We start from the raw sequence: 19004 nt of genomic DNA, 5'->3' as shown, positions 1-19004 counted from the left end.
AGGAGAGGTCTGCAATTTACTTCAAGAGTGACGGGCAGGTTTTCAAGAAAGGGTTAGTCATGAGTTGGTTTTCAGTTTTTAACCTTCTGACAGTATCTCAGGCTCTTTCATTTACATGCCCTGCCTCAGGGCTTTTGCACCTGACGTTTCCTCTGCACACAACACTCTCCTCCTAGACAGCTGTGTTTCCTTTAGTATCTGGCCAACATCTGCGCATCAGCCCACAGAACACAGCACCATCCCTTACCAAGTCGCTCTCCCTCCTACCTTGCCTTATTCACCTTCAGAGCATGTGACTACCTGACACAGGTTGAGTTGTCTGTAACTAATTCCCCCAGGAGAATTTAAGCTCTGAGGGCAGAGGCTTTGTCTCTCCTATTTCATCATCATAGCCCTGAAACCTAAAACCACCGCTGCTATAAAATAATGTGTCTGCTATAGAATATGTAATACGCCTTGAATGAATTAATGAGAAAATGAATGAATGAACAAGTCAATGAATGAAATGTTTTGTTGTTACAGATCTGGTCTATGGACAGCTGTGTATCTGGTCACAACCTACACATGGCTCTGCAGTCATCACACAGAATATCTCTGCTGTAGATCCCACTAGAGTTCAAACTTGAATTATTATGTGCAAGTTAAGTTTACACGTTTGGATGATGCTACTAAAAAACTGGACAAAAGATAAGGGTCATGACATCGCTTCTGCATTTTCAAAGCACTCTCCCTATACCAAGCTAGATCATGGTGTAACCAGACTACACAGTGGAACTATTCCTAAAAAAGTTAATAGGCTCTCAACTTTTATCTAAATGCAACATATTTTTAAAATCATGTCAATTTGTCCTACAACTTAACTTTAAAAAACATTACAGAAAAAGCCACCACAACAAAATGACCCATACACCAAACTCCAAGTTTAAGACCAAGAGAAAAATCAGCTTTTGTGGAAAACTTCTGTGGTCCATGGTTCTCTCTTAACTGACAATGAAAATAACTCATACTGTTTTCTCATTTTTCTTTGGCTGATGGAGAGCTGTGGTAAATTTGGGGTGCAACTGCAATAAATTATCCTCAACATAAATCACTCATACAGTTACCTCTTTCTGAACATCATGAGGCTTTTTGTTCTTTAACATTATTTTATACATGGACCTTATAATTTGCCCAAAGTTCCTTCTGAAAGTAGTTGGTACGCACATAGGAAATCATGAACCTGAATAGGTCTTGTTTCCAGATCTGCCTCTTTCAAAATAACTAGGTGATCACTTCAGCCATCTATATAATGATCACTTTTAACACCCTAAACAGGGAATAAATGTCTACAGTAATTTTTTAAGCCCTAACATTTTTAGTGGCAGAGCTAAGACTTCTTAACGTGGGTGGGAAGAAGCACAGTTTCCAGCAGTTTACGTGTAATGGATATTTGCTCATGCCCCAAACACCACACTGAACAAAACACACATCCAAGAAGAACATACATCCAAAAAGAACATCTACTAAGTGACAAAATCCATTTCTAACTCACTGGATCCTTAAAGTATTTTATCTATCTCATATTTACTAGATAGTTTATTAGCTAATTGTCACTTAAGTTTAAAAAGAAAGCTTTTTATTTTTTTACCTCTTCAAGCCGTGCTCTCGTGGAAAATTGGTTTGTTGTTCCCACGACCATGGAGGCTATGGAACTCGAGCCAAGTTCAAACCTAGAAACAGAAATTGTCAGAAGGCATCATGACATATTTGTTCATTCGACATGTATTTTTAAGTGCCTCCTGTATGTCATAGCAATTAACACAAAACTAGTTAGGACATGAAAAAGATGTGATCCAATGGATTAAGGTCTAGTTGTAAATATAAGCACACCAGCTGGTGAACAGAAGATTAGGTACCCAAAAGACAATCACAGAAGCAATAAGTGCTACAGAGTTTGACAGAAGCAGATGTACCGAGCAGAAATAGTGAACATAAGACATGGCTGAACTGTGCAGAGGAAGGCTTCAAACAGGTCACCGGGTGCAGGAAGAGAGTATTCCTGATGGAATGAAAAACCTGACTATTCAGATGCATTAGTTAGTATTAAATTACAGTTTCATATTTTCTAAGGATATTTCAAGTATCTCTTACTCCTATCTTCAGTCAAAAAAAAAAAATCCCTGTAAGTTTCCACTGTTAGCCAGCTTCAGGAATTTTCCCAGTCATGGCACAGTTTTTGGCACTACTTACTTTTGTACAAGATTATTCCAATTTTCCCTCAGAAACTTCCAGGCCAATGGATATCCCACCGGGTTTCTGCCAACAGCTCTAAGAATATCTGGAAACTCTTGAGTTTTTATTACATCTCCCTTAAAACTTTGCTCTAGTAGCCTAGAATAATTAAGAGAAGAAAATGTCAGCAATGAATAGGCCCTGAAAAAGTAATGAACAATTTTAATAAAATAATATGTGAAAGGAGAAAGCCAACCTGCCAATAATGAAGACCAAAAAGATAATTAGGTATCAGAGCCCTCAGAAGCTCACTATAGCTACATAATAAGAAAAACTAACATTAATACAATGTTTACAACACCCATTCCCATATCCTCTCATTTGCTCAGAAGAGTAGCTAAGATAAGTATCTCTCCTGTGTATTTCTAAATGTGTTATTTCAAAGATACACAAATACATACTCCTTTAAATATTTTTCCTAACACTCGCTGCTCCCTAGTTATTTACCATACTCATTAAATGTGTGTCCTCTTGCATAAATGTTCCTAGCAAAAAAAAAAAAATGCAGTTCCTGGCCAAGACCAAAAATAAATGCCAGAAGGATCTGATCTCATTTAATTCCTCTTAGCTACATGAACATGAATGAATTACTCACCACTGAAGCTTTTCTTTATTTTGACTAATACAGAGAGCAAATTCAATTTGGTTTTTCTCGGTACTGGACAATGATGACTGATATTTACTATAAAGAAAGTCCCATCCTTCAGGGTTCTGGGCCCCCACAGCAAACACGGCCAAGGTCACATCATTGGGCAGGCTGTGGAAAAGAACACCCCAGGTGAGAGTCTGAGATGAAGGAAATGTGTCTGGATGCACAACAGTGGCCAATTATGAAATGATAAACTGGGCCCATGATCAGAGAAGCATGCTTGGAAATATAAACAGAAATAACCTCTTTCCTTCAGTTACATTTTATGAAAGAGGCAAGAGAAAGTAACTGAAAAGAGATTTTAAGTAGCTTTCCCCAAAATATAATGTGAAATGCCACTTCTATAAATACCTACGTATCTAACATACTTGAATGATGTCGGGTGACTCAATAGGTGGTCCCTTTTAAAGCCGAAAGAAAAAATTCAAACTAGACTCAAGATGCAGTCCATGAACAAAAGTCAGGAATCCAACAGGACCACTGTTTATAGTACTTCTTTAAATGGAAGCATATACAATTGTTAGCTTAATATTTTCTGGATGGGATTTAAGCCCCAAAAGGACTTAAGTAATCAAGAATCAATTTCCAGACACAGGAAGATCCTACTTGGCTTAGATAGTGTTAGCAACTACCAAATAACTTTCCCAACTCCCCTCCCTCCTCGTCAGGGACTCGAGAGGCCCTGCCTCTGTTCCTGTCCAGTACAGCTGTCTCAGTTTTGATACGGTTTTGTCTCCTTGGCTATAAAACAGCTATTATTATAATCCCATCCTAACCGTCTGGTTATTTGACTTTTGTGCAAAGAAATTCCTTTCTAGCATTTCTTAAAACAGAAAATTGAAAGAAAAATAGATAAATCTTTAAAACTATATATATTTTCCCAGAAGAGGCAGTGGGAGGGACTTGTCTATACCTGTTTTTTCTCCCCATGCACTGATGATGGAAAACAGAAAAGATACCCTTTACGTAACAGTCTGGTTGTTCGGTAAAAACAGACCTCAAGTTTCCATTGGCTTCCTTCCATTCTTTGAAATAGGCTTCTGCCCTCTGCACGCAGGGCTGATACTTGCGCACGCAGGCCAGGAGGAGCAGCTGACTCCGCAGCATTCGCTCTGAGATGGAGCCCTCGTCCGTCCACGTCTGCTTATCAATGAGGTCCCTCAGTAGCCTGATGAGAAAGGCCTGCAGGAAAGCCACACGTGTCACCAGTACGGTCTCGGGTCATCTTGTGGTTTATATGATGTGGTTTACACCCCAGGTAATGGGGATTCTTTGTAAAGCTTAATCCAACTCTTATTTTCAAAACCTGGCAGTTCTGTTTACCTCATTATGAAAGAGGCCCAATGCAAGAAATGATGAACGATTTCAGAATATGCCTAGCCATCTTTTTTATAAATACATCCTTATCTACTCAAAATCAGGATGAACTGCCACTTTTTAAAACAAACTAAAAGAGACAGTTGATGTGACTTAATTTGGAGAGCAAATTATGTAACAAGACTTCATGACATTTTGCCAGAATAATTCTGTGCCTCTTCCTCAAGTACCCGAGCCCCAGAAAATCTTAATAGCCACCATCACAATACAGAAGTAAAATGAAATTAAGGATTAGCCAAAGGAAGGGAGTAACAAATCCATGAAAATTAAGTACAGAACCTAACAGTGCCGTGCCTAGTTTCAGTGCCAAAATAAAACCAAAGTGTTTGCTCGTCAACCCAAATACTGAGGTAATTTTGATTTACTTTTCTTTAATATATATCAAGACATAAGTATATAATATACACAATGGTAAGAACTCTCCTCTGCACCCACACAAAAGCAAACCAGTTATCTAACCATTCAATTTATTTCAGGCTTTTACCTTGAATTGCGTTTCCACTTCATCCATATCTCTCTTCTCCATTAACTTATACATAGGTATCAGCTCATTCATACCTTGGAACACCGGCATAATTTCAGTTTCATGTTTCAAGTACAGGGTTAAATCCAAGGCTTTTTCAATTGATACCTTTCCAATGCTAGTCAAGAGATGCCAGGGTTAGCAGTTTAAAAGGAAATCAACTATTTGTTTCAAAAGATATTTTAACAATCTCCTAGCAAAATATTCAATTAGATATAAATACTCTCTTATAAATAATGACCTTGAGATTACTATCTTTCCTGTCACAGACAACAGAACATCCAGTGTGTTCACATGGTGAAGGAACTTTCTCAAACAACAGAGCTAGGGTTAACTCGTGGCTAAGACGAGATGGAAGTATGTCAGCATCTGTCCCTCTGTGAAACATCGCACTGTGTGCTGAACTTCCAGAGTAGTTGGAAGGGGAATTTGATCAAAGAGGATTCGTCAGGGACTGCCTCTTAGTCCGAAGTATGAGTCCCAGGAGTCAACACATCCTCTTCTCCATTTCAAAAAGAAACTGAATGTAGACGTAAACTCTTCACTCACTATACAGGGTTGGTGTTCAAAGCCTTGGTGGTAGGGTATATGCTCATATAAGTAAACACAAAGCCCCCTAAAATTTAAGCAGTAATAGGCTATGCAAGGGAATGTATTTAGGCAGGCAGGAACGGCTAGGTAAGCAACCCCTATCTTTACCCCCCATGGCTTTCTGTAACCTCAAGAGCCCCAGAAAAGGAAGAACTCAACCTTTCGAGTAGAGGGACATGGAGCATGAGAATTATGTGTTCTCTCTGACCTGGGTTATTTCCCTTAGACTTCAGTTCTGTAAATATTGAAGAAGTCTGAATTTTAGGCTTGGGGGACATTTTCTGAAAACACATGTTATGGAGCAAAAAGGAGTGACACTCACAGGTCATCTGGTTAGGCCACATTCTATGAGCTGTATTCCATAAAGATGCTGTGAAGTTCAGGTATCGACTTTGGGTGGGGTGGGGGTGGATCAGGGGCCATCCCTCATTTACCAAATGTAAAGTAATGCCAAAAACTTCAGCATGGGCTACTTGGTCTTCTAAGAAGGCTTCCGGGCTGTTAGAGGCCCAGCAGGGGAGGAATCTGATCTGTTACAGCAGGGCCAGAAAAAGCTGCAGGACTAGGCATTAGGGACCAGGCAAGGGGCTTCTCCAGGATGCTGGTCTCCTAGTGTTCTACACTTCTGCCTCAGTCTGATCTAAGCTGTTAATGAAAAAGATTACAATACAGGTTCCTTCTTTTACCTTATTCAGCACACACAGACAAGAGGTTATGCATAAGGGTAAAAGCAATTTTGAGCTGTTAGGAGAAAACACCCTTCAACTTATTAGCAATCGATCATTTTCATCTTGAGAAATCAAGGATTTGAATGATAACAGCAGCTTTCAGAAATAAACCAAGGCTGTGAGAGCCTGTATTACCTGACAAGCTGAAATGCGTTGTTAATGAGACTGGCCCGATCGTTACTGCTGATTGCCGTGTGTGTTCCTTTTAAAAGGCCAGTCAGAGAATCCCATCCATCATCCTCATAATGCACGATGTAATAGCCATTCATTCCCACATTAAATTTGATCCATTCCACCTCTTCTGGAAGGATGAGCACATCTAGAGCAAAGAAAATAAATCATAGCTCCATTCTCTCTCTCGACTGGTCAAAGGTTTTCTGATCAGAGACTGGACAAGGAAACGAAAGGCAAGTTTAACACTGAACAATTTAAATACTGAAATGAGTTTCCTATTGAACGCATTCCTCTCAGAAACTAGGCAACAGCATCCCAACAGACAAGAGCCAATACTAGTTTGAGACACCAATTTTGTGACATTTATAGATCCACAAGAAGAATGCAGCCACGGTTCAAGCCATACATATGATATAAGCCAGCAACGCTAACAAAGGAAGGGGGGTTTTCACAAGCACCACTCCTCCTTAGCATTACATGACTCAACCGCCTTAATCTCTATCTGGCAAGATGCTGGCCTTCTTTTTTGCAACCAGACAGTATTTTCAAACCTTTTATCTAAGATAAATAGCAAAAGAAACTTATCTAAATCCTACACATTTCTACAGTTCCTTCTTGAAACAAACTAGTTATTTCCAAAATAAATTACCTGTTTTTGTCTTCAGCAAAAATCTTTGGACTGAGTCTGATTTGCTGGTAATGAATGTCAATGGAACATGCCACAGGTACCTAGAAGAGAGGACAGATTGTTCATTCACTGATTCAACTCAACAAGCAGTTATTAAATCACCTACCATGTGCTGGGCACTGGCTAGTTTAAGGAAGGATGGTACCAAATCTGCTATACTCAGGAGCTCAAAACATCCCCAGCCTGTTTTCCAGCTTTCTAGGAGTTGCCAGCTCTGGCACTGCTCATTCTTCTAGGACTCCTTGAATAGACGTAAGACCCTGGGCTCCAGTGAGCCCTGACAGCCTTAGCAGTAATTGCCCGCTGGGTCTCAGGGGACCTAACTTTGACAATGTGACCACTAGTAATGGCACAAATCCACAGAGCCTGTCTCCTCAGAACACAATACCCCTTCTGTGGAATTCCTGCCAAGGAAGCATAAGCTGAACCTGATCATGAAGAAACAGCAGAAAACCCAAATTAAAGGACAGTCTATAAAATAACTAGCCTGTGCTCTTCAATGATGCCAAAGAAACAAAGACTTAGGGACTATTTCTGAAAAAAAGAACTAAAGATACGTATGTAACATGTAATACAATGTGATCCTATAGGAAATCCTGAACCAGACTTTTTTCTTTTGCTAAGAAATATTAGGACCATTAGGGAAAGCTGAAAAAGGTTTATAGATTTGATGATAGTATTATATCTAGCTCATTTCATTATTTTGATAAAGGTACTGTGGTTATGTAAATGAATGTTCTTATTTTTTTTAGGAAATACCACACTGAAGTATTTCAGAGTTAAGAGGAATCATGTCTCCAACTTAACCTCAAACAGTTTTATACACACACACACATATATATACACCATAGAGAGAAACAGACATAGATAGAGTGTATTTTTCAGAACTGTTTGATATTTTCGGTTATACAGAGTGAAATAAAGCAAATATGGTAAAGAGTTAACTCATATATCTGGGTAAAGAATATATGGGAATTCTCTGCACTCTTTTAATTTCTCCAGAAGTCTGAAATCATTTCAAAATAAAAAAATTTAAATACTGTCCATCTGAGGGCAAACAAGTTGCAGTGTTTCATTTCCAGGGATGTCCTGTATAGCGCTAAGCTGACCAACAGGCAGGATCTAACTCAGACTTCCAAAGGATAGAACTGAGTCTCTGGTAATTCCCAGAAATCACCTTAGCTCCAACCTGAAAATCAGGCACTAATGTAATTTAGCAGCAGTTGCTAATGGCAGCTGATGTCAAGCCATTAACTGGAAATTACCATCATATCTAATTACAAACCACGTGAATGCTAAGATCATCATATCACCTTCACCCTTTTGGGAAGATAGTGGAATGTAAGTCAGCTGCATAGGACACAGATTTGGTTAAAATATTTTAGCAATAAAGGTAAGAGCACTATTCCCAAAACAAGGTTTCATCCTACAAGGCAGATGTTACATAGACAACAAAACGAGTTTCTCTCTGTGAAGGTTACCCAGTTTCCGGGGCATCATCCAGTCCCTTCACGTAGTGCTCCTGCTTCATGTGGACGTTCCTCCCTCTCACTGTGATGGTTATCAGGGGAAAGCCCTTCTGCAGCGTCCAGGTATTCATCATGGTTTTCACATCAAGGCCCTCCTGTCGCCAGTGCTGGTTTATAAGAAAAAGGCAGGTGCGTGACTCACTTGCACCCAACTTTAAGAGAGAACCAAGCTTGCGTGCACAGAGCTGCTACTGGTTGACCACCTCCTCCACAGTTCTTCCTCGTCCCTTGCTCTGCTCCCAGCCCCTGCCCTGCTCCCTTCCCCTGCTGTCTCCAGCCACTGGCACATCCATTAGAGCATCAACTGTTTACTTTTCACTCTCCTCCTGTACATGTGTATGTCTTGAGAACAGGTACCACACCTGGTTCTCCTGGGCAGAACTCGGGCTTGGCACCAGGTACACAGCAGGCACGTGAATGAATGAGGTAGAGAAGGGACGGAAAGTGGCCAGGTGTTCAACACCTACATAATGATGCTGGCTTTCAGACATGTAAGGTGAGGAAAACATGCTCCATCAAGAGCCTACACTTCCGCAGCAGGGGCATTGCTCAGTGGTAGGGTGCATGCTTGGAATGCAGAAGGTCCTGGGGTCAATCCCCAGTACCTCTGTCAAAATAAGTAATATTTAACAGCTAATTAAAGGATAAAATACTCTGCAGGGCACATCTAGAAACTACTGACTAAAGTCATCTCTAAAAGCGAAAAAAAACCCAAGAAAATAAAAATACGTTGGATAAAATTCTGCTGCATCTCCAGAATCACCCTCAGCTGCCTGTGAAAATACTCCGTAAGTCTAGATAAATAGACTGTTTTGTGATTCAGCTGCTATGAATTCTTTATAGCTTAGCAGTTGAAGGCATGAGTTAGATCTCAATTCAAATCCCTGCTCTACAACTTACTAATCACGTGCTTATGGATTTCGTATTCCCATCTGTAAAAACAGGGATAACAGTACCCGCTGACAGGCTTAATGTGAGGAGTAGAGCAGAGAACACACATCAGTGCTTCATACGCGCCTGACACACACTCAACAAAGGAAGAGCTATGGAAATGGTCGACACAGCGTGACGGACAGAGTCCTAGTCTACCAGAGAAACATGCCATAAATCCGCTGCTTTACAGAGAGTCAAGCTGAAGAAATGAGTATCAGTGAGATGTGTTACCGAAGAGGTTACTCAACTCCCTTGGGCAGATAGTTTTTAAGAAAAATTGTAGAAGGCTGTCAGTCTGGTATGGTTTAAATGCAGTCTTATCTAGAGGGAGGACGATAAAATCAGGGACCTCAGACCCTTTGGTGGAGAGCTGTCCTTCAGAGAAAATGGAGTAAAAGAATGTGCTCGGGGGTAACGGACAGATGTGAAAAACTTACTGCAGATGAAGATGAATGTTCACCTCTAGAACAAAAGCCATCCATCCTCTGTGTACCATCTGTAGGGCAAATCTAAAAACGAAAAATAAACACATCACTTAATTCTGTAGAAAACGCTCATGATTCTTCTCAGAGGAATTCATGCGCTCAGAACAAAAACAAAGTAAGATAATAAGCCCGTCCATCCCAAATGAAGAGATACACAGAAACATACTCACAGTCGCCATGCTATTCCACAGGTCCTCGTTTTTTGTGTTTTTATAGCTATACTTCTGCAGATACTTTACAATACCACTTTTAAATGCATCGGCACTAAGATAATCCCTGAGCATATTCAGAATACAAGCACCCTGAAAAGACAATAGAAGTGTTAGCTCTAGTTTCGTCGCCATCTAATCTACTGTCACACTATTTTGGAGTAACTCTTTAAAATGCAACCACAGTAACATTTTTAATGTCTGGCAATATGTGGAACCATTAGGGAAAGTGGGCTAAGCCTGGGCCTGTCCAGGCAGGAGCTGGACCATGATTGTTGAGGCCTTTGGTCCACTGGGACTGTTACTTTCTATCAGTAACCAAGCCTCCCCACAGGGCAAGTTCAACATCTGCCAGCTTCCATTACTCACAGGTGGGTGGACAATGGTAGACTCAACACTGGACCCCAAACCACCATGTGGTTTTCCCACTGCCACGCTGGGGCAAGAGTGGGGCGGGGTGGAAGCAGAGGTGAGAACCACCACGTGAGGAAGGGTGGAGCCCAGGCCGCCTTGAGCACAAGGGCCGGGAGAGCAAGAGGAGCAATGAGAAAGGGAGCAGGAGAACTCCTAGATACTCTGCACCTGGGGTGAGAGATCTTCTGCCCTCCACTCCCATTCTTGTAGGTCATGGGCCACAAACTCAAATGCCTCCAGTGGACAGGTGACACAAATGAGGGAAGTAGTCCAAGGGTAAGAAAAACGTCCTTATATGTCCTTCGTTTTCCCCTGCACTTTTTGTTTTATTGAAGCATAGTCAGTTTACAATGCTGAGTCAATTTCTGGTGTACAGCATAACAGTTCAGTCATACATACACATTCATATATTCATTTTCCTATTCTTTTTGGTTAAGATATTGAATATAGTTTCCTATGCTATACAGCATAAACTTATTGTTTATCCATTTTATATATAGTAGTTAGTATCTGCAAATCTCAAACTCCCAATTTATCCCTCCACACTCCCTTTCCCCTTGGTAACCATAAGTTTGTTTTCTTATGTCTGTGATTCTGTTTCTGTTTTGTAAATAAGTTCATTTGTCATTTTTTAAAATTTCACATATAAGTGATACCATATGGTGTCTTTGTTTCTCTTTCTGACTTACTTCACTTAGAATGGCAATCTCCAGTTACATCCATGTTGCTGCAAATGGTATTATTTTATTATTTTTTATGGCTGAGTAGTATTTTATTGTATAAATATACCACAATGTCTTTATCCAGTCATCTGTCCATGGACCTTTAGGTTGTTAACTTGTCTTAGCTATTGTAAATAGTGCTTCTATAAACACTGAGGTGCATGTCTCTTTTCAAATCCCCTGCACTTTTTATACAACTTTCTAACCACCAAGAACTTTCTCACTTCCCCCTTCCTCCCTCCTTCTTTCTCAATATATCACCCTCTTTTACGTCATCTTTTCCTAAGAAATCATGATTCCCTCTTGCTAGAAAGTCCTTCCTATTTTCTTTCATTCCTGAAAAGTCCCAATTCAACTTTAAAGATAAAACTCAGAATCTCTTTTTCTGGGAGAATTCCTTAGGTTCCTTCAAGGCAGAGATAGTCTGTCTCTGTCTCTGGCTCTAGGGAATGGTAGGGTCACAGAGCTCTGTTTTTTTTTTAAAAATATTTTTCCATAGTAGCTGCACCAATTTACATTCCCAACACAGTGCATGAGGGTTCCCTTTGCTCCACAACCTTGCCAACACTTGCTATTTGTCTTTTGATGATAGCCACTCTAACAGGTGTGAGGTGATGTCTCATATTTTTATTTACATTTCTCCAATGATTAATGATGTTAATTAAGCACCTTACCATACAACTTTTGGCCATTGGTATGTTTTCAGAAAAGTTCCTATTCAGTTCTTCTGCTCATTTTTAAAATCAGATTGGTGGGTTTTTTTTTCCCTTTGGTAACTGAGTTGTATGAACTCTATATATTTTGCCTTGTCAGATACATGATTTGCAAATAAGTTCTCCCTTTCAGTAAGTTGCCTTTTCATTTTACTGTTTCTTTTGTTGTGCAGAAATTTTTTAGTTTGATGTAGTTCCACTGGCCAATTTTCGCTTCTGTTGTCTATCTACATTCTTCTGCTTTTGGTGTCATGTACAAAAAAATCATTGCCAAGGACCTTTTTCCCTATGTTTTCCTTCTAGGAATTTTACAGTCTCCAATCTCACCTTTAAGTCTTTAAGCCATTTTGAGTTAGTTTTGTGAGTGATGTAAGACAGTGGTAGTTTCATTCTTTTGCATGTGCTGTTGAGAAAACTAAATGCCCATTTATTTAATAGACTGTCCGTTCCCCATTGTACATTATTGATTACTTTGTCATCAATTAACCATATATGTGTGGGTTTATTTCTGAGCTCTGTTCTGTTCCATTGACCTATGCGTCTGTGTATATGTCTGTTTTATGTCTGTTTTTAAACTCCCCAGCACTATTGACGGAAACATCCAAAGAAGAAATACTTCTGTTTGCTACACATAAAACAGCAGCCAAGCCTAATGATAAATGACACATTCTCTGCCTTGGTGAAGACAACAGAAACAACTGGGAATGGAAGGGAGAGTCAAAAAACAGGACCCTGATCTCATGAAAGAGCCATGACTTAGCTCCAGTCTACACTGCTTGGGGAAATATAGGCCCTGTATGACCACAATCCTTTTTTCCTCCAAGAGAAGCTAGAAATCTGGATTTGCATATAAAATCTCCCAATTATTAAATACTGGCAACAAGTTCCAATTCTTTTATTAAACACATTGGACAGGACAGTACTGTGCAGTTCAACAGTACAAACCATTTCTGAAGACACCAAAAGCTAAGGTACATAAAGGCAGAAATTTCTGCCTGGTACAAAAGTTGATGCTCAATTAATACCTATTTATTGAATGATAAAAAAAAATCTCTGTAGACCACAAATTTTCAACTTCTGACAGTAAATGAAGAACTGACCACAATGTCATCTTCATGATTTTAAGCCAAACTTTAGGTGAGGTCTAAAACAATTAACTCTGGCCAGCATGGGTCAGGAGATGGCATTCAATCTGGGTTGCTCCTTATAGAGAAAAAGACCCCCACAATGCTGTCTATAACCTCTCCACTGCACTATTTAACTTTATTGTCCAAACTGTACCCTTACAATCCATTCTTACCTTTTCATATGAAACGTCATCAAACATCTCCCGAATCTGAGCAGGATTCTCCACGGGTGTGGACACAGGGTGTGAGGAATTTAATGCATCTACCTCCATCACATCAAAACACTTACCAAGGAAATAATCCTCCTATTGAGACATAAAAAAAAAACCCAGTATCACCAAGATTTACATCTAGATGAAAAATACGAAATGAAGAAGGTACAACTTGTGGTAATAGGTTTATATTTCAAATTTCTGGCCCCACCTATCTTGTATTAATAGTTTACAAAATAAAATAGAATTACTCTCTTATAAAGAACAGCCAAGAAACAATAATTTTAGATCAATACTTAAAATTTTTCTCTTAAATACTTATCACCTTAGAATAAAGAAAATTTCCTATTAACTTAACAAAACCATTATGCCTACAGCCAAACAGTGCCAAAACAAGAAACTAAAAATATATAGTGATTTCAAAGAAATTTAGCTTTAAAACCATGTAGTGAAAGAAAAAAAATAATAACAAATCCCTGCAATGATCTGATTAGGGCATATTACCCCAAAGAATAATATGCATAATCATTTTTATTAAAAACATGTATAAACAGAAAAATATTTATGAGCCATTGCAGTGTAATAATTATATATACATTATAAAACTACATATAAATTATGTGTACAGGAAGACAAAAGTGGGAAATGAGTGTGTACAAATGGATATTTTAATAAGATAAAGGATTTTTTAATGTAAAGTTTCTTTTTAATTTTACTGCATGTGATTTTCACAAGTTAAATGATTTTTAAAATAAACATATAGAGGTCCCAAAGCATTAAGTTTGTGATCCATAAGCCTCAGTTCTTATACAATCAAATGTGCAGTTACCTTAAACATAACTCATTTGAACTGGCAAGTAGGATCCTATTGAAATAACAGCAATCTGTACCTAATACTTCTTCGGTCAGCACCCTGCCAGTTGGGGACGTGAGATGGAACAGACAGGCTGTCATTATTTCTATTTCTTTGATACTAAGGGAGGACAAAATTTAATACTGAGTTCCTAACAGTCATAGACATGGAAATAAGCAATTGAGTTTGGAAATAAGCCTTTGTGATATATCTTTAAAGTTCACAAGCATTTTGGGAACCTGATTCATATTTAAACTCCCAGGGAGGTTATCAATCTTAAGAATTTTATAATCAAACATCAATAGATTTTTCCCTACAACATTAAACAACACCACAGATGAACATAAAATGTAAAAAATTTAGTAAATATTTCTTACAACTTTCAGTTCTGGATGAGTCACACTGACAGAAACGAACTCCATAAACTTGGCAAATCCCTCATTTAGCCAAAGATCATTCCACCATTCCATAGTGACGAGGTTCCCGAACCACTGAAAGGAAAACCTTACTCAGATTATTCACACATTTCCATGGAAACTAGATAACTACACAGACATAAACATAAGACACTTATAAAGAAATGTATTTCATATGTGTAATGTTAGTATATGAATATTATTTATACAACCAACATTTTTCAAAACAAAAAGAAAAAGCTTTCAGTATGCATTATAAAACATAGTACCTCATGCTGTTAAGAAATCATTTTTCCTCTGGGAAAAAACAGTGTAAAAATCAATACTGCAGAAAAGCAATATAGATTTAGTTTATACTTTTTTTGAAAGTGTGACTGAGCTTATATACCTGGTGGGCAAGTTCATGGGACACTGTCATCGTGATGTCAAGCTTACTTGATGCAGAAGACTTCTCAGCATCAAACAGTAAAGATGATTCCCTGTATGTTGTCAGTCCCCAGTTTTCCATAGCACCAGATTGAAAGTCAGGAATAGCAGCAAGATCTTGGGAAGGAAACAAAAATATACCACCAATATTAAGCTACGCATTGCCCAAACACACTTTCAGAATAGGTGTAGGGATCAAAGAAAAGCTAAGTTGCCCACACAGAATCATGGATTCCAGACTGGAAGACTCTTTCACAATGCAGAGAAAGGGCTCAGTGACTCAGAGTTACTTTGCTGCTGTGTGACAAAGTCAGGCTTGGGTCTCACACCTCTGACTCCCATTTCGAACTCTCTTACAAGGTGAATGGGGACTGAACAATTTTAACAATTGCCTCAATAATCCACTGGACTTTGAATGCCCAAAATTCCCATACACCTCAAAACTCAAACCCACAATAGTTTTAAGGGCTCATTTAAGTAAGGAAATGCAGGTTTTCTTATGCTATGTCAATGAACTTATTCAAAAAATTTACTGAGTACTCTATGTTCCTAACAAATGTGTGCCAGTAATGAAAAATATGCAGCCTCAGTCCTTTGCTATCTGCCCAATAATACAGTTGGGTTCATCTTTGAAGTCAGAAGGTAAAAGTATCCCCACGCCGTGTGGCTCTGGAACTGTATCATGATCTGCTTCTACTATTGTTAGAATTTACTGTAGAGATCACGGGTGAGAAGGATCAACACGACTGCTGACATCTGCCAGGGTTTTTATGACTTGAGGCGCTGCTGAGCTGACTCAAGATACCAGTTAGGAGGATGTTATCTGCTGGGGTTATCAAATGCCCAATTTGTAACATCTGTGCAAAATCTCTACCTTGTTTGGGTAAGGGATATGGAATGCTGAAATAATCCTCATAAAATTCTAGAAGAGTCACCGCAGCATCCAGTGCATAATCTGCCTGATTTATTTTGTCTGGAACAGCATACACGGAAACCTGAAGAGAAACACACAAGAAAGTTACCCAAATGCCACAGTGGCTCCTCTAGAAGACTGGCATTAACAGTTTCATATTGTGGGATACAGTTGCCAATATTAAAGAAGACAATTGTATTAATGCTGACTGCTGCCAATTAATTCCCCTTCTGAAAACCACAACAAATGCTGGATAACAAATGCACAATGTCTTTTTAAATGTTTACATTAGGTAGTGAAAGAGTAAAGAAGACTTAGTTGCTAAAAGTGAAATGACAGTAGGGCCCCAAGAAGTCAACAGAGCACCACAGCCGGCTTTTGCCCTAAGAACAGTAGCCCAGTATCGACGGCCTTGAGCTTAGGTTTTCACAGCGTTGAAGAACTCAGGGGATTCGAAACGAAGTCCAGAGCCTGCCTAAGGTGGGAAGCCTAATAGGAGATGTACTGCTGCATAAAGCTGGACCCCAAAAGACCAAGCCCTTACAGTAAGGGTAAAATCAAAATAATCACCCTCTTCCTCAAGGAGACTGCAAGGAAAAGAATGCCTTATTCAAACCATGGTACTGTATAGGGAAGAATGGGAGAATCTCCTCACAGAATTTGTGGCCAAAGGCAAACCTTCAAGCCATTTAGCAGCTGAACTCACAATAACCAGGCGGTCCAAAAGTCTGAAGCCAATAATCCCAAGGCTGGTAAATGCTTCCAGTCACCTGACAGGAACAAATACAAATTCTCTCTAGAAGAATCTACCTTCAACTCAGGTAATAAATGTTTATAGACACAATTAGCCGTTCAACTCAGGTAATAAGTTTACAGACACGATTCACAACACACACAAAGGAATAAGACATCATGAGCAAGAGCCAGCAGAAACAACAAACTACAGAACCAGATACACAAAGACTTCAAATATGCCAATTACTAGACACAATATAAAATGTGTGTTTAATATGTTTAAAGAAATAAAAGGACTAAAAACACTGGTACATAAAAGAGATCTGGGGATCCAATTCCAATGTGGGTGTATGTGGGGGATTTCCTCACATCATCAAGCTGTTCTCCCACACCAGCTGGGTATTCTACAATTCAATTTGATTCTGACACTACCTGGAGATAGCATCATATTCCACTGGTTAAGGATTCAGTCCTACAAGGCTGTTCCCTACCCCTACTTCAGACACCAATCACAAGTCCAGGTTATCACTTGTGCTTGTGACTTAGCAGCCATCAATTAGAGGTTACAAAGACCCTCTCCTTGGGCTTGATTAGTTTACTAGAATGGCTCACAGAACTCAGGGCAACATTTTACTTACTAGCTTAAAAACAAGTATAACTCAGGAACAGCCACATAGAGGAGATGCATTAGGACAAGGTACGGGGACAGGGTGCGGAGCTTCCATGTCCTCTCCTACCAAGCTGCTCTTTCAGCAACTCCACTGGTTTGCCAACCCAGAAGCTCACAGAATAGAGGCATCATTACACAGGCTATTTGATTAAATAATTGACCATTGGTAACTGAACTCAATCTCCTGCTGGAGGTCACAGGGGTGGGACTAAAAGTCCCAACCCTCCAATCACATGGTTGGTTCCCTATCAACCAGCCCCCACCTTTAGGTTACCTAGGAGTTTTCCAACTATCGTTCATTAACATAACAAAAGACACCTTCATAGCTCTCCACATTTAGGAAATTCTAAGAATTTTAGGAGCTCTGTGCCAGAATCAGGGATGAAGACCAAATATATATTCTTATTATAAAACACAGTATCACCGTATGGAAGACACATAAAAGTAACCATTCATGAAGGATTCACAAAAGTAAGCAAATCAACAATTGGGTGTTTTTGCTGATATTTTCACTGCTGAACTGAGACTGCTCCCTACATCCAAGTCTCAAGCAACAGTTTCAAATCCCAAGGTAAGCAGAGGCATCAGCAGAAGGATAAAAAAAACCTCAGTCCTATAGAACAGAAGGCAATTCAGTGGAGAAACCCTAACTAACTATTCAGGCCTCGGTGAATTATTCTGCTGGTGCAGAAATAAATGAGGTATTACCAAATAAAGTGACCTGCCCCTCCTCTCCAAAAGCCTTATTTACATTCAGAGCCACAGCATACTGATGTGTAGGTTGTTCGCTACACAATGCTACCCAGACAAGTGACAAGTGCTCCTTGAAACTATCTTTTCCTCTAATACTCCAGCATTCCCTGGCCCAAATACCTTCCCCAAAGCCATTTAACACTCCAAGCCAACTGCTCTGTCTTACTTCCTTTCCAGGGCTAGAAATCCCCTGTTCAGATAGGCAGTGACATTCACTTCCAAACTGCAGAAAGTTATATAGACAAGCAACCTTAGAAACCACTGTGGGATCCAGTTCAACTTACACATTTTAAAGAAGTAGAAGCTAACTTCCAAAGGAAGCAGGGCCAAAGGGAGCAGAAAGCCAGTTAGTGGTGGAGCAGGACCAAGACCCAGGCCAGACCAAGCCTCACCACGTTTTTGTCATTAGAGCCCCAGGGTAAATATGAGCATCTGTGACAAAAGGATGACAACCAACCGGTTTGCCCAAGACTGAGGGGGTTTGCAGGATGTGGAATTTCAAATTCTAGAACCAGGACAGTCCCAGGCAGACCAGGACAAGCTGGTCACTCTATGTGACAATCACAGTTTCACCTTGACTCCACTCTTGGTCATCTTGCTGACAGACTTAAAATCTGAGACAATGAAGGCCACCAGGTAGGTGCTCATCTTCACAGTGACATCAAAATGGTCTTCTATGAGTCCTTCAGCAATAGTCACAGATTTAACCTAAAATCAGAATAAGTAAAATCACCAAAGAATCCAATTACCCAAGACATTAAAAATATTTTATAAAGAGAAATTTCCTAACTCTCAGACATTTTGAAAGTACATGGCACAACATTTGTATGATTATTTAAAATTTTCCCTTTCCAATATATGATTGTAATTAAGGTCAAATCATTCTAGAAACA

General features: G+C 39.4%; 2 protein-coding genes across 4 annotated transcripts in view; one reads left to right on the top strand and one right to left on the bottom strand.

The window, feature by feature from the left end:
* Positions 1 to 1087, top strand: part of CAST (calpastatin) — a 111259-nt gene extending 110172 nt beyond the window's left edge. The window contains exon 31 of the mRNA XM_072958384.1: positions 523 to 1087. The gene's annotated coding sequence lies outside the window, so the exon portion shown is untranslated. The remainder of the gene's footprint in view (positions 1 to 522) is intronic.
* Positions 1 to 19004, bottom strand: part of ERAP1 (endoplasmic reticulum aminopeptidase 1) — a 32247-nt gene that overhangs the window by 3662 nt on the left and 9581 nt on the right. For all 3 annotated transcript variants that reach the window (XM_072958383.1, XM_015246713.3, XM_015246711.3), the window contains 15 exons: positions 18685 to 18819; positions 15915 to 16035; positions 15003 to 15157; positions 14576 to 14689; positions 13307 to 13438; positions 10119 to 10250; positions 9901 to 9972; positions 8483 to 8637; positions 6963 to 7042; positions 6275 to 6458; positions 4782 to 4938; positions 3918 to 4102; positions 2867 to 3028; positions 2230 to 2370; positions 1628 to 1709 (listed from right to left, as the gene is read on the bottom strand). In XM_072958383.1, the coding sequence (XP_072814484.1) occupies positions 1628 to 1709; positions 2230 to 2370; positions 2867 to 3028; positions 3918 to 4102; positions 4782 to 4938; positions 6275 to 6458; positions 6963 to 7042; positions 8483 to 8637; positions 9901 to 9972; positions 10119 to 10250; positions 13307 to 13438; positions 14576 to 14689; positions 15003 to 15157; positions 15915 to 16035; positions 18685 to 18819 (2007 nt within the window). The remainder of the gene's footprint in view (positions 1 to 1627; positions 1710 to 2229; positions 2371 to 2866; positions 3029 to 3917; positions 4103 to 4781; positions 4939 to 6274; positions 6459 to 6962; positions 7043 to 8482; positions 8638 to 9900; positions 9973 to 10118; positions 10251 to 13306; positions 13439 to 14575; positions 14690 to 15002; positions 15158 to 15914; positions 16036 to 18684; positions 18820 to 19004) is intronic.

Source organism: Vicugna pacos, chromosome 3, assembly GCF_048564905.1.
Source record: "Vicugna pacos chromosome 3, VicPac4, whole genome shotgun sequence".
Lineage (NCBI taxonomy): Eukaryota > Metazoa > Chordata > Mammalia > Artiodactyla > Camelidae > Vicugna > Vicugna pacos.
This window is presented reverse-complemented; position numbering and strand designations above follow the sequence as displayed.